The sequence below is a fragment of the Pelodiscus sinensis genome, chromosome 7, assembly GCF_052426305.1.
Source record: "Pelodiscus sinensis isolate ZL-2025 chromosome 7, ASM5242630v1, whole genome shotgun sequence".
Classification (NCBI taxonomy): Eukaryota; Metazoa; Chordata; order Testudines; family Trionychidae; genus Pelodiscus; species Pelodiscus sinensis.
Genome location: NC_143058.1, coordinates 17,163,181 through 17,178,825, shown reverse-complemented (window position 1 = coordinate 17,178,825; position 15,645 = coordinate 17,163,181). Strand labels below are relative to the sequence as shown.

The following is a 15,645-nucleotide window of genomic DNA, read 5'->3' as shown; positions in this document are numbered from 1 at the left end:
ACACACCACCGTACTACCAAATGCAACACTCCATACAACAGAAATAAGGACACCTATTACAATTTCGCTCAACACAAGCATTGTGATTATAATCAGTCCAGAAAGTGGCCTCAGGAGGTGCTCACCTCAGTCATGCTCTTCCAGCTCCCAGGCTTCCAAACAGCAAATATGAAGTTTTTGGTCGAGGGTCTACCCGACCATCCAGTTCTAATAAGCGAGAAACGTGTTTTCCCACAGGCTACGTCTCTGCTTCCACCATTGGGACTCCATTACATCAGACCAGTCGGTGCTAGAAATCATCCATACAGGACACACTATCTCCTTCACCTCACTCCCCCGCCCCCCCCCGATTCCCTATCCCTCTTCATGAAGCCCTCTCGAGATCCCTCTCAGGCAAGAAATTGATCGGCTCCTCCAACTAGGAGCATTAGAGATGGTCCCCAATCTGTTCAAGGGAAGAGGGTTTTATTCAATTTACTTCCTGACTCAAAAGTGCACAGAGGGTTGGAGACTATTTGGAGATTTCTTAAGGAACTCTAGAATCTCTAACTTCTTCACAGAGCCCAGCACCCTCATGGAACCTAAACATGGTTTTAGACTGCCTTATGAGACACCCCCCCCCCCCCCCACACACACACTTTGAACCCATGGCCACCTGTCCACTCCTGCTGCTTAATACGAAGGTGCTGTTTTTAGTGGCCATTACCTCTACGAGGAGGGTTAGTGAGATAGGGGCCTTGATGGTACGCCCGCCTTAGATATTTGCCAAGGCGAAAGTCACCTTACAGCTGCATCCTTAATTTCTACCCAAAGCCAGTATTTCCTTTAATATCAATAAGCCCATAGTCCTACCTATGGTTTTTCCTGAAATCCCATGCATCCCCCAAAGACGCCATGCTGCACACTGTGGACATTCAAAGGGCTCTAGCATTTTATATAGACAGGACACAGACATTCTGCAAGTCCTTGTTCCTCTTTGTATCCATTGCAAACCTTTCGAAGGGCATGCTAATTTCAGCACAACGTATCTCCAAACTGATGATATTCTGTATACTGCTATGACACTCTCTTCGCAATAAGCCCTTGACAGTTCCATTGAGAACACGCTCCACCCGTGCAACAGCAACATTTATGGTTTTCCTAAACAGCGTGTCCCTTAAAGACGACATACCGGACAGCCACTTGGTCATCTGACTCTGCCTTTGCCAGACATTACGCTATCTTGCCTCAACTAGCAGCCGATACAGCAGTGGGTACAGTGGTACTATCCTCTGCTGCTAAGCAGTAACTCCAAATCCCACCATCCATGTTGGGTTCTACTTTGTAGTCACCAACAGTGGAGCACCCACGGGGACATCACCAGAAGAAGAAAGGGAAGTTACCTTGTGCAGTAATGACTGTTCTTCGAGGTGTGTCCCCCTGTGGGTGCTCCATGATCCTCCCTTCTTCACCTCCTACTCAGTTGTAGTTACTTGGGTGCAGATGAGGAACTGAAGGGGGGAGGAGGGAGAGCGCGCAGGCTGTGCCCATGAGGCATCAAACTGCTAGTGGCGCGAGCTGTGCATTCACGGCCCAACTGACAGCTGCTAAGAAAAAGCTCCGAACTGCTGCTCTGGGGATGACCTGTCACCAACAGTGGAGCAGCCACGAGGAGACACACCTCAAAGAACAGTTGTTACTGCACAGGGTGAGTAACTTCCCTTTTTTCAACGTTGATGAGCGCTTATAAAGACTTCAGAATTTGAAATTATTAATCATAATGAGGTAGGAAGAATTTATAGCACATTTTTAGTGACTTTTTTCCTTCTGTTACTAACAATCAGACTTTTTATTTTAAACTTTCTAAATATGTACTGATGCTTCTTTTCTAACAGTGGCCTATCCGCCATGGTATAGTTGAAGACTGGGACTTAATGGAGCGGTTTATGGAGCAAGTTATCTTTAAATATCTAAGAGCAGAACCAGAAGATCATTACTTTCTTTTGGTGAGTACAAATTACCTCCTGTTTACGAAAGGATAGTGTGATTTGTGTGTTAATACACAAAAGCCTTTAGTAAATAAACCCTTAAGGTCTTTCATGTATATACAGGAAGTTTTAGGTCATATGCATTGGCTAAAACCACGCTGGTCTGGTTGCTTCTGTCAGTGGCTTTACTTTTTTAAGAGCTTTAAAAGCAAAGGAGTGTCTGATCTACATAGTCCTGTTCTTCCTTTTTCTGTTGCCCCAAACTTTCTCTGTTGCAACAGCTCACCACTGCAGTGAATAGTGATGTCATGGAAACTACATTTTAGGTAAGCATTTCTTCAGTGATGCAGTAGCAGTTTGTGCACTTTGTGTTAATAGCAGTTGTATAACAGAATAATTATTTGGATGCAGTTCCTAGAAAATGTCATTTATTTTGCCACAGGTTTTACTGTGCTCATGGAAACGTGCAGTGTAAATCAGTTCAGTGGGATTTGTTTTGCATCTTTGAGTAGTTTATTTTTTATTGCCTGGATTTGGGGCAAGGTTTGAGTCTCCTTAATTCTTTACAACAGTTGCTCAAAGCTTCTTTCTTGGAATACTGAATTTGTCACCCAATTTAGTTACAATTAAGTTGTAAAGTTGTTCACATCTTGTCTTTTAAAAAACTTTTCAAAATGTACACATATAGAAGTTGAAAACATGGCTTTGGTATCGTATCCAGAGTTTGTTCCATGGATATAGAGGCTGAATCTGCACCTAGCCAACAAGTAGAATCTCACTGTAATCAAAATGCAGGACAATGTAGCACTTTAAAGACTAACAAGATGGTTTATTAGATGATGAGCTTTCGTGGGCCAGACCCACTTCCTCAGATCAAATAGTGGAAGAAAGTAGTCACAACCATATATTTTCTTCCACTTTCTTCCACTATTTGATCTGAGGAAGTGGGTCTGGCCCACGAAAGCTCATCATCTAATAAACCATCTTGTTAGTCTTTAAAGTGCTACATAGTCTGGGGTAGTTGAAGCAAAATGCAGGACAAACACGGCTACATTTCTATCACTGTAATCAGTGCAACTATAATAAAGGTTGCAGAATGAGATCTATGTTCCTCCTCTTCTTGAATTGTAGCATGTTCAAATATTGCTCACTATTACCACATTCAGAATGTACTCTTTCAAAAACAGGTAGAACTATGGTTTATGTTAAGTCCAGGTTTACTGTAGTAGCACATAACATGTATTCTGACCCAGTCACTCATTAATATAATTCATTCAGATGGCAAAATACTTTTTTCCTGATATTGCCTTTGAGAGGCAAATACAGCATTCAAGTTCAGTTAGATGAATGAGTGAGGGAAAAATAAGGCTTTTTCTAATTGGGGATATTCAACTAATTGGAATATATTACTATTCCCTCCCTTGCTTTTTGGCTGTTAGTGTTATAGTCTGTCAGTGATACAGTGTTACAGTGAAATAACTGTCTATGATAAGAGGAAAGCACAATATATGCTGGGAAGTTTGTAGCTATAATTAAGTTTACTGTCACTTTGTGTTCCTGCATTTTCACACAAATGGGACATCCCTATGGTGCAGTTTGTATTAGCCTTCTAGCCTTCATGGAATTTGACATTTTACTAAATAAAATAGTTTGCTGATAGCTTTCTAAAGCACAGTGTGAATTCCTACTATTTGTATACTTTGGGTGAATAAGTTTGTAACCTGGAACCTTTTCTTGGTGTGTTTTAAAATTTGAATACATGCAAGTACTGGATATTAATTGTTTTTAAAAATCACTTCTGTCACACAGACTGAGCCGCCACTAAATACTCCAGAAAATAGGGAATATACTGCTGAGATAATGTTTGAGTCCTTCAATGTTCCAGGGCTGTACATTGCTGTTCAGGTGAGAATGCAACTGTTAAGTGGAGGGGCAAAGGGAAGGAACGATTACCAATTGAGAAAATGATGCATAATTCTAACGTTTTTAGGATTACTTGGGTATTCATATTTGGGTCACAGGTTTTCATGAGCTGACTGGCTCAAATCCAGACCAGTGGAAAAAAGATTCTTAATACCATCTGGCTGCTAGCTATTTTTTAAAAAATTGAATTGGTAATTTTGAGTCAATTCATGAAGGACAGGTATCACATGACAAAACACATAAGAGGCAATAGGACAAGAATAGAATAGCCATTAACAGGAAGTTGTATTTCACGTCTAGAAGTAGTCCTTTGGATGGAGTAAAAGCAGAACTTGAACTGCTGCACTTCTGTGGCTAGAAAACATAAGGGACAGGAATGATTAAGATGTCATTTTTTTTTGCACACTGTTTTATATAGATATTCCACTACTTCATTATTGTTGTTTTTTCAATCCATAAATTGGATTAATACTCATAAATTAGTGAGTTATAAATCTCTCTGAATAACTATCAGCATGGAACTTGAGCTTTAGTAAACAATTTTATTTTTGGAAAGAACTTATTTGGTTCTTTAGGAGTTTTTGTTTCAGAGTACGATAGTTTGTTTGGGGGGGAAATAAAATATATTCAAATATTGAGGGATTCAGTTTTTTTCATTCAGTTGTGTTTCAATAGATTTTGCTCACTTTGGCTTGTTTGAATCTTCATTCAAAGAGTATAAAATATCACCTGTAGAGGCAACTTGCTATAGGCTTTATGCATCAATGTAAAACTAAAGATTCAAATTCTGGTTTCTCTTTTGGAAGGCTGTCCTTGCCTTAGCTGCATCTTGGACATCGAGACAGGTAGGAGAACGGACCTTGACTGGCACAGTTATAGACAGTGGAGATGGTGTTACTCATTGCATTCCTGTGGTAAGTATAACATATCAAAGCCTTATAATGTAACATGTCATCACACATTGTAACTTTGCTAAAGTGAACATTGATATGGAAGGAGGTAGCTTTTGTTGTAGATAAAGCATGACTAAGAGTTAGCAGGAATCCTCAAATGACCTTGGCAACCCACCTATGATCCTGTTGTGCTAAGGTGCAGAGAACAGCAGAGCATTCTGTTTCCATATTAAAAGTCAGTGTTAGTGCAGTGTTCTTGAAAGCTCACGGAACTTGATCGTTAATCTGAGTCAGTTTTGCCATCTGTAGAATAGAATACAAGTATTATTACTTTATATTCCATATTAGAAGGAATACCCAGCATTGCCCTGGGTGCTTCAGGGCAGGTGGCTGGTGGTGTGGGCAGGTGCAGGAGTTAAGGCAAGGCCTGGAACCTGTTGGGGGGGCTCAAGACAGAAGACCCGTGGCTTGGTGGGGTGCAGGAGGGCCCAAGATGAGAGCTCCAGATGGCCACACCCTTGGTAGTACGGCTGCCTGCAGTGGTCACTTGTCAGAATAAAACTCCCCTGCGCTTGCTGCCCACAGTAGTGACTGAGTATTGCATCCCTTCTCTCTCTGCCACCTCTGTTTCCATGTTCCATTCTCTGTGCTTCCTATTTTCCTGGCACAACTGAACCTGGATCTTGCTTTTAGAAGAATAGGAAACTGCATGCTAAATGGTGGTCCTAGAGCTTACTGTTAAGGAGGAGTTCTTGAACAAAGACTCTCAGACAGGTGCACATTTCTGAAATATAGATAAAGGTCCGAGCTTTTAGTTACCCAAATAGTTGAATGGAAAAAAAATTACAATTCTAGTGTACTATCATTCAGCAAAGATCATACAGGTAGGAAAATCTTATATGACTCTAATAATTAAAATGGTTAACAGACTTGACCATATATAAGGCCTTAAAAATAAAACACATGATCATTTGTTTTATAACTAATTAGTGCAGGGATGGCCAAAAAGGCCTTCACCTGCTGGATCCCGACCCGCAGAGGTCCTGCTGCTCCCCCACCTGCAGGCCGATCGGGGAGCATGTGGTGCTTAGTCAACCACCAGGGTCGATCTAAGCGCTGCATGCCAGAGGGCAGGGTGCAAGAGACTTCGTGTTCCCCCGCCCCAAAGCCAAATCAGGTCGTGGGGGTAGGGGAAAGGATGAAAAGTCGACTCCCACCCTGCCCTGCAAGGAGAACGCGGCACTTAGAAGCACCACGTGCTCCTTGTGGGATGAGGGCAATGCAGGAGGAGACTTTCTGTGCGTTTTCTTTGTCCCCAAACCCTGATTGGCTTGGGGGCAGAGGAGCATGCAAAGTCTCCATCCGCCATGCAAGTGGCTTGGCACTTAGTGAGCCACTGGCGGGTGACTCTAAGCACAGTGCTCCGTTGCAGGGTAGGGGCAGATTTTGCATGCTTCACCCACCCTGCACCAGGCCCTGAGTGACTTGGGGGGAGTGCACAAAGTCTCCTCCCACCGCCAGGGGCACGGGCACCTAGAAGGAACTGCCAGCTGTTGAGAATAACTGGCAGTTCTCTCGGGTGGGGCGGGAGCAAAGACTTCATGTGCTTTCCCCTGACCACAGTCGGGTCTGTGGGTGGGAAAGCATGGAAGTGTCCTGGCCCCATCCCTTCTGGGGCAGCCCAAAATTTCTCAAGTGGCCCCCAGGCAAAAATTATTGCCCACTCCTGAATTAGTGTATTGTTTACTGTTTTATTAAATGTCAAAAGTATTATGTATTGCTGTAGGCAAACAACACCATTTGTAGAACTGCACACTGAAAGTTTTGTAAGTGGAGTATGTAATGCTTTCTTCCCCAGATGAATGGAAATACATCTGTTTGCATAGCTGGTGTATTTTTGTTTTGTTTTTAAAAGAGAAACTGGGTATCTGGCATTTGTAGGATCACTTTTTTTGTTCCACAGTCTTACAAAATGATGAACTATGTAAATGAGCTTACTAATTGTGAATGATAATTTGCTTGAAGATTCAATATGTTGGAAAGTTACGTTGGTTATGATCTAAACACATGCTTTTTAGCTTTTTCTCAGCTTAATGAATAACGCAATGTAAAAATTTCGGGTTAGACTGTTCATTAGAGGTGGCATTTTTCTACTGAGGCTAATAAAATCACTGAAATTTCAACTCATGTAAATTAGGTTGGTTTTATTATGCTTAATGGGTTTTAAATGGTTATTAAAATATAGCAGACATTTTTTATTTTAACTGAAATGAATAAATTGTGCATTATTTTTTGTATCACTAGGACGGTTAATTGCTTTGTAAATATAACCTCCCCTGTTTCCAGCAGCTTTCAGCATGAATCAACTGAAGCAAACCCAAGATGTAGGCTTGGTTAGTCAGCTGACTATATATTGGGTTATTGTCAAGTTTTCCATCAAAACTGCCTGTGGCCGGGTCCCTAGAGGCTGAGTAGTCTAATGACTACATCGCTGAGTGGGTGAGCAGATGAGGGGGAGGCTGGCCTCTTGTCTTTCTGTGTTCCTGGCCCAGGTACTCCGAACTACTCCCTATTCCAGTCCTTAAGACTGCGTCCCAAGAGTCCACATTCCCTTTAGGTGGAGTTTCTAAATGGGTTTGCCCCTTCATGCCTTCCATACTGTGAGGTAATGCAATAGAGAAGTACTAAAAATAGAAGCAGATTAAAATGTAATCTTTAGAATGGGACAGAACATTCATTTTGACTGTTTTTAGTTTAAAAAAAAAAGATGCATTTTAAGTGTGGGTGTATATAGGGAGTCTTAAACATTTGTCATAAAATATGTTTGACTTGTTCATTGTTAAATATTACATATCAAATGTGTGCATAATTTTCACTTGATTATGGTTCATTGTATGGTACTATTTTATATTTCCAGCTATTAAATGCTGACTCACTTGAATTTTATGCAGTATGATTTACGGTAACACCATTAAAGCTAAGTGGAGCTGGATTTCCTAGCATTCCAAAACATATATGTACTTAACCAGTTACAACTTGCAAAATGTTGTAGCTCATTCTTAAAATTTCAGAGATGATGCAGAATATAGAATTGATATTTCAAATAATCTTTTAAATGCTGTAAAGAGTACTGCATATGATATGCAAACAGTATATCTGCTCTTAGATTCTGTTCGTCCTTTTTAAAATTTGAGGAGTGTAATCTGTAAAAATGATAGAATTAAATACCTGCCTCCCCTTTCCATCTCTAGAAGTAGGAATAGAGAAGGTGGATTGTAAACAGGATGAGGTTTAATAAAGAGAAATGCAAAGTGCTCCACTTAGGAAGGAACAATCAGTTCCATACATACAAGATGGGAAGCGACTGTCTAGGAAGGAGCATGGCGGAAAGGGATCTAGGGGTCATAGTGGACCACAAGTTGAATATGAGTCAACAGTGTGATGCTGTTGCAAAAAAAGCAAATATGATTCTAGGTTGTATCAACAGGTGTGTTGTAAGCAAAACTCGTGAAGTCATTCTGCCGCTCTATTCTGCACTAGTTAGGCCTCAGCTGGAGTACTGTGTCCAGTTCTGGGCGCCACATTTCAAGAAAGATATGGAGAAATTGGAAAGGGTACAGAGAAGAGCGACAAGAATGATTAAAGGTCTAGAGAACATGACCTATGAAGCCAGGCTTCATGAACTGGGCTTGTTTAGTTTGGAAAAAAGAAGATTAAGGGGGGACATGATAGCGGTTTTCAAATATCTAAAAGGGTGTCACAAGGAGGAAGGCGAAAATTTGTTCCTCTTGGTTTCTGAGGACAGGACAAGGAGTAATGGGCTTTAAGTGCAGCAGGGGAGGTTTAGATTGGACATTAGGAAAAAATTCCTAACTGTCAGGGTGGTCAAATATTGGAATAAATTGCCAAGGGAGGTGGTGGAATCTCCCTCTCTGGAGATATTTAAGAACAGGTTAGATAGACATCTGTCAGGGATGGTGTAGACGGAGCTTGATCCTGCCTTGAGGGCGGGGGGCTGGACTCGATGACCTCTCGAGGTCCCTTCCAGTCCTATTATTCTATGATTCTATGAAAATGACAGATCAATGTGATGTGCTGAATGCCATTTTGATCACTTTGCTGGACTAGTTTCCTTCCTACCTTCAGTTTTGCCTGGGTAGAATGTAAATACTAGCATATCTGAGCCTATACCTTTTCAGTCCTATTGAACAGTAATGTGTGTGAGAATACCTCCCTCATTCAGTGGCATTTGTTGTATCTGACTAAAGGAGCAAATAGAGGGCACAAAATGATGGCTGTTGTTAGTTGAAGTTCTGACAGAATGGACCTGTCGGGTCTTGGTTGCTTGAAGAATAGTAACCAAATGCAGGGGCTCAGAAATGGAGAATAAAGAGCTATGAATAATAGGAAGGACTTCAGAGCTCTATCAGAGTTACAAGATCATGAGAGGGATTGTGTGTAACTCCAATGAATCTGAATTCTGTTAGAAAAGGATCCAGTTAGTAAGGCTCTGAATATGCATATTCAGCATCTTAACTCAGTATGCTTCAATAGATTACTGTTTTTTTTTAAGTTGATGGAATGTGTTTCTTTCTCCTTCTCCAAATTAATGTTACTTCCAGGCTGAAGGCTATGTGATTGGAAGCTGTATCAAACATATTCCAATTGCAGGACGAGATATAACATACTTCATTCAGCAACTGCTGAGAGAACGAGAAGTAGGAATTCCTCCTGAGCAATCCTTGGAAACAGCAAAAGCTGTGAAGGTAAAATGGAAATTAATGGATGGCAGTTATACCATAGTGTAAATGTATTTGAAGAAAATCATAAAAATGCCCCCTTTCCTAATGCTACTCTCTTTCTAGATGAGAATATAAGCATTGTTATTTAAATATCTAACATGATATTGTCAGTCTAGAGCCATCTTTTCCCCAACTCGTAACTACTGTAATACTTAACTGGAAGTACTTCTGCTGCGATCTTTAAAATGAAATGATATTCATTTTTTTTCTTATTCACACAATGAACAGTCAACCCATGGAATTTACTGCCGGGGGTGGGGGTGGGGGGGTGGGTGGGTGGTGTGTGTGTGTGTGTGTGTGTGTGTGTGTGTGTGTGTTTAAAAAAAAAAAATTTCGGGGGGAAATTTTCCAACCCAACTGTCCCTCCCCCCCCTCCCCTTTTCACAGGGCTTGGCTGCTGCCCAACCTGGAGGGGGCCAAAGCCATATGGCCCAGGAGCTGCACGGCCTTTCTTCTACCCCCCCCCCCCCCCCCAGTGCTCCAAGAGGGAGGGCTAAAGTGGCAAGCTGCGTGGCCTTTCCCCTCACCCCCCTTCCACGGTGATGCTCTGAGGGGAGGGAGCAGATGGAGCCGTGTGGCCTTTCCTCCCTTCCCCACGTGTGCTCTGGGAGGGCCCCAGCCGGGAGCTGCATGGCTTTTCTCCTTCTCCAGTGCTCTGGTGGGGGCAGGAGAAGCAAAGCCACAACCCACAAGGCCTTTTCTCCTCCTTGTAGGTGGCAGAAGCTTTGAGCTGTGCTGCCTCTCCCCTTTCTTCCTCTCTCCCTGATGCCCCAAGCGTCCTCCTTTTTTTTCCAGTGATGCAAGGGGACAGAATTGTTCTCCCCACACCCCAGCCTCCTCTCAACCTTCTAGATTGGGGGTAGAGCTGGGCCAGTCTTGTGCCCCAGACCCTGTCCCTGGCAGCTGGGGGGAGGAAAGAGACAGGGCCTGTGGGTGGTGGGGTGGGCTGGGGCGGGGTGGGGCAAGAGCTGGGTCCGCACGGGTGGCTGGTGGGGGGAAGATCCAGGGCTGAGATGGTCTCGGACCCTCCCTGGGGTGGGAAAGAGCCTTGGCCTGGCACACACCCCTAGAGGCTGGGAGGGGTAGAGCTGGGACTGGCCTGGGGAGGGGGAGAGCCCAGACTGCCTTCCTCCTCTCCCCCCTGTCCCCCTCTCCAGGGGAGGATTGTAGAGCAGAGCAAGCAGGTGGCACTGCCACCTAGTAGATTCAAAAAGAAATATTTAAGTTCATGGTGGACCAGGGGGAGGGGATAGCTCAGTAGTTTGAGCATTGGCCTGCTAAACCCAGGGTTCTGAGTTCAATCCTTGCAGAGGCCATTTAGGGATTTGGGGCAAAAATTTGTCAGGGATGGTACTTGGTCCTGTTGTGAAGGCAGGGGACTAGACTCAATGACCTTTCAGGGTCCCTTCCAGTTCTAGGAGATAGACAAACCAGTCAATCAATAGTAGTTAGCCAAGACAGTCAGGGTTTCAATCCCATGTTCTTACTGCCTCATAGACTCTGAAAATGGGACTGGATGAAAGGGAATGCTCACACAATAACTGTCCTCTGAAGTTTCTAGCATTTGGTCACAGTCAGAAGTCCGTATACTAATCTAGTATGGCTATTCTTATAGTCTTCTGATTTCTTCTGTGTATGTTGTTGCTTTTTCCCCACTGCAGTACAAATCTATACCTGGTCCACTGAAGGTTGTTCATCCGTTAAGTACATTATACATTTAATACTCATTTTTCATTATCATAGAATTTTAGAGGAAAAATGGAATCAAAACCAACTTGACAAGTCAAAGTATGCTACTTGTTTCCAGTGATGCATAGACGTGGTTTATTGGAGCCAAGTTTATTATCTAATTTTACATAATGTCACTTAAACCCTCTCTTGTACTCTACTTTGTATCTATCTGCTAGTTTCAAACTTTTATCATGAGCCTGAACCATTTTTCCCCCCAAGAGCTTTATTTGTACTAGAGATGTTAAAATGTGGTTAATTGAGTAGTTGATGGAATTTTCATTGGCTACTTGACTAGTTGATAGGCAATTCTGCATTCCTCCTTTTAAATGTGGAACTCCGTGTACAGCCCAGAGCCAGCAGGAAGTCCTGCTGACTCGGGGCTGCATGAGGGTGCCTGCTTTCAAATGTACAAGAATCCCCAACAGGAGGGAGCTCTTGTGCCTTTCAAAGCTATGGAGTCGGGGGTCACTGGGGGACTTGCTCTCCCACTGACCCCAGGCTCCATGCTGTACTGCATGCTGTGTGGAGCCTAGGGTCAGCTGAGGATTCCCCAGCTGATTCCGGGTTCCACACAGCATTTCAGTGGAACCCGGAGTCATCTGGGAACTCCCCAGCTGCCCTCGGGTTCTGGAGAAATGCCGCGTGGAGCCAGAGATCAGCTGGGGAGTCCCCAGCTGCCCCTGGGCTCCACAGCTGCCCCTTCGAAATGCGTGGAAACTCAGTTGTGCACTGCTGCCACTTTTGAAGTACCCCTTCTCCCCCCACCGCCCTTTTGCTACCTCTGTTTTTTTTAAGAGGCAGCAAAGGAGGGGAATTGACTAATCGACAGAATATCCAATGAGCAAATGTTTATTGGATAGTCGACTAGTCTTTAACATCCCTAATTTGTGCTATATTTAGTTGGGTTCAAATGGCTCGATATTGTAAAACATAACATTTTTTTCTATGTTGAGGAAGATTTCTACAAATCTGTATATTTAATTTTCAGGAGCGCTTTAGTTATGTCTGTCCTGATTTAGTAAAAGAATTCAACAAGTATGACACAGATGGTACAAAATGGATTAAACAGTATACTGGAATCAATGCAATCTCAAAGAAAGAATTCACCATTGATGTTGGCTATGAGAGATTCTTGGGTCCAGAGATCTTCTTTCATCCTGAAGTAAGTTGGTGTGAATTACTATGGTCCTCAGGTTTTTTTTTCAATTCAAGCTGTATAACTGCAGTTTAGATTTTAGTATACCAAATGTATTTAAATGTATTTGAAAACATCTATCTCAATTTACATTTTGAAGTAGATAATAGATGTTATAAAAAGCAAGAGAGTTTTACTTCCTGATACTGGTTAAACTTTGAAGTGTACAAATTGAGATGCTTGAGCATTCAAACAGAGTACCGTCCTAGAACATTTTAAACAATCCGATTGTTAATATAGGTTATTGTTCCTCTCTTCTTGCCAAGCATTTAGCTTTTAAAATTAAATTTCTTCTTACCCATCATATATTAGTCATTTAAAATACCAGTTTTCAGAGAATTAGAATTTCTCATTCCCACTTCCAATTTTGTGCTACTAGCCTTGTTTTCAGGGTCATTTTAGAAAAAGCTGATAGGAATTGTTCAAGATACAAAAGCAGTACAAGAGAACAGTTGGGGAAATCACCAAAACCAACATAATTCAATCACTTCTTTCATTTCTTTTTACCCTCTTACTAAATTGCTATTAAAATAAATACTCCTTTTGTTTGTTTTGAATATTAGTTAATGGCTGCACATGTAGTGCATTTGACATGGCCATTTTCCATTTGAATGTGCTGGGAATGGGGGTGAACCCTCAGTACGCCCACATGTATTAGCACTGCTTTTTTAATTAAGTACATGTGTGGGATTAATCCTGTAATAGGGACAGGAAAATTCATGTTGCTCTAAAGTACTCTGGTTCCATACTACTAATGAGCTTTTTTTCTCTTAAGTCTAATTGAGTTCTTCTTTTCTCACTTTCTTGCAATCCCCTGTGTAACTGCATGCATTTAGTAGGTCAAGAACAGTAGTTTTACTTCAATAGTCAGAATTATTGCTGTTTCACATTGGGCTTTGATTCTTGTTCTTAGAATTAAAATTGCAAGATTTTTAAGTATGTTGGATTAAAATTGTGGTGTTTAGCTATCTAATAGCTGTTGGTTTTTATATCCAATTTGACTTCTGATTTTAGTTTGCTAATCCAGACTTCACGCAACCCATTTCAGAAGTAGTAGATGAAGTTATTCAGAATTGTCCTATTGATGTTAGACGTCCGCTGTATAAGGTCAGTAACGGTGAAGTTATTTTAAAGTTAGCAGATTGACCCAGCACTGCCCAGGTCTGGCCTGGGATGGGGGCTGGAGGGGCAGCTCGGCCCAGAGACATGAGTGGGGACCAGGCCTGGGGCCATGCAGGCCTCTCTCATTGGTGCTCCCTGAGGCCAAGGGGTGGTGGGTGAAGGACCATGCTGGGCTTCCCAGTGGTGCAGGCAGGGATGGGGGGAGGAGGAGGAGGCGCTAGTTCCTCCTCTGGCCCCAGTGATACTTGCGGGGTGGGAGATCACAGCAGGTGGTCCTGGAATGGGGGGGTCAGGGTTTTAGACAGTCACTTACCTAGTGGCAGGCAAAATGTCCAAGCCCCATGTCCAGCTGGCCACTCTGTCTGTGGTGTAGCTGTCCCCAGTGGCCACTTAAAAGGATAGCTCTCCCTTGCAGTCACTGCCACCAGTGGTGATTGTGAGTATCGCGTCCCTCTTCTGCCCCTTCCTTTTTCATATTCTGGAAAACAGCCAGTTCCCCTAAACCCTGACCTTTAAGTTTGGGGAAGAGGAAGACAGACAGACACCATATGTACATGTACTTTTTTTTGTATTGAAATAGTTGTGATAAACTTGTTGCTAGTTTCTGATTAAAAGCACCTGCACTAGCATGGGGCTATCACACAGAAGATCACAGTGAAGACATTTTCACTTAGAACCTTAGTTAAAACCAAAGTTGCAGTTTGAACATTTTAATCTTTTTTAATTTTTCAGGGCTGTAATACTGTTACAGCGAAGGCAAAAAAAGGGGTAAAAATGGAAGGAGGAAAAAAGATGTGGGAACAAAAATGATACAGATTAAAGGGAATTCTAAAACTTAGTTTAAAAAAATTCCTTTCATCAGAGAAACACCCCAGTTTGTGTGGTACTTTAACAGTTAAAAATGTGAATAATTTAAAACATTCTGTGTAATAACTTAAATTTCCTGGCAGCTGGGTGAGCATAAGTTGAATATCCATATAAAGGGCTGAATAGAAACCAAGGAGCTCAACTTATAGATGTGACTAGTAATTCTGGATGCTTCAATTTTGGGTGCCCATATTGATATCCTAAAGAGGTATGATATTCAGAAGTGTTAAGTTTCCAACTTCTGAAAATCAATCTCCAGTAATGTGTCTTCAATAGAGGACCCAGAAATGGAGGCACCTGAAGTTACTAATCAGTCAAAAATTTAGGTCTGAGTCCTTGTAAACAGGCAGCACCCTTAATAGATTATCATAGTGCTGATTATTATAATTATATTTGCACTCTTATGTCCAAGACTATTAGTTACCTTTTCTTGTCTTTAAAATTACCTAATCTATTTTTAATGCATATTCATTATAGAATATTGTCCTCTCTGGAGGTTCAACCATGTTCAGGGACTTCGGTCGCCGTTTACAACGAGATTTGAAAAGAACTGTTGATGCCCGGCTGAAACTTAGTGAGGAACTCAGTGGTGGCAGACTGAAGGTTTGTTTCCTTAGCTAATACACTAAACTAATGTTTGCAATTCATGTGTATCTTTTTAGTAGGCTTTTTTTTTTTTACTGGACATTCTAAGTAACAGAGGAATTAAGAATTTCCTGTTTGTCAAATTGAATTAAAATTGGTTCTTTATATAAAGCTCTAGCTTATTTTAACAGGGATTAATGTATTATAATGGACTCCTGAGAATAGTCTCTACACAATGTTTGTCTTTATAGAGGGCTGTGGTGCTGCTTCCTTTGCTTTACAACTGGACTGCCCATTCCTTGCTGCAGTCATGAGATGTAGAAACCTCAGGGTACATCTACACTGCAGTCTGATGTGTGTGGATGACTTGGGGTTCTGAGGCGAAGGGGGAGCGGTCTATTGAATTTAAGTGTTCCTGTTAGGATTTGGGATGAGGACTAACCTCTCGGATCCTCCCACCTCACAGGGTCCTACAGGCCAGGCTGCAGCCTGTGCCTAAAGGTGTATGCTGCAATTACTAGCCCATTCGTCCCATGAGCCCAACTCAACTTGCACTGGCC

General features: G+C 42.2%; 1 protein-coding gene across 1 annotated transcript in view; it reads left to right on the top strand.

Moving 5' to 3' along the window:
- ACTR3 (actin related protein 3) overlaps window positions 1–15,645 on the top strand; it is a 64,766-nt gene that overhangs the window by 45,742 nt on the left and 3,379 nt on the right. Inside the window, exons 4-10 of the mRNA XM_075933255.2 lie at window positions 1,875–1,985; window positions 3,777–3,872; window positions 4,697–4,804; window positions 9,406–9,549; window positions 12,305–12,478; window positions 13,526–13,618; window positions 14,978–15,103. Of these exons, the coding sequence (XP_075789370.1) occupies window positions 1,875–1,985; window positions 3,777–3,872; window positions 4,697–4,804; window positions 9,406–9,549; window positions 12,305–12,478; window positions 13,526–13,618; window positions 14,978–15,103 (852 nt within the window). The remainder of the gene's footprint in view (window positions 1–1,874; window positions 1,986–3,776; window positions 3,873–4,696; window positions 4,805–9,405; window positions 9,550–12,304; window positions 12,479–13,525; window positions 13,619–14,977; window positions 15,104–15,645) is intronic.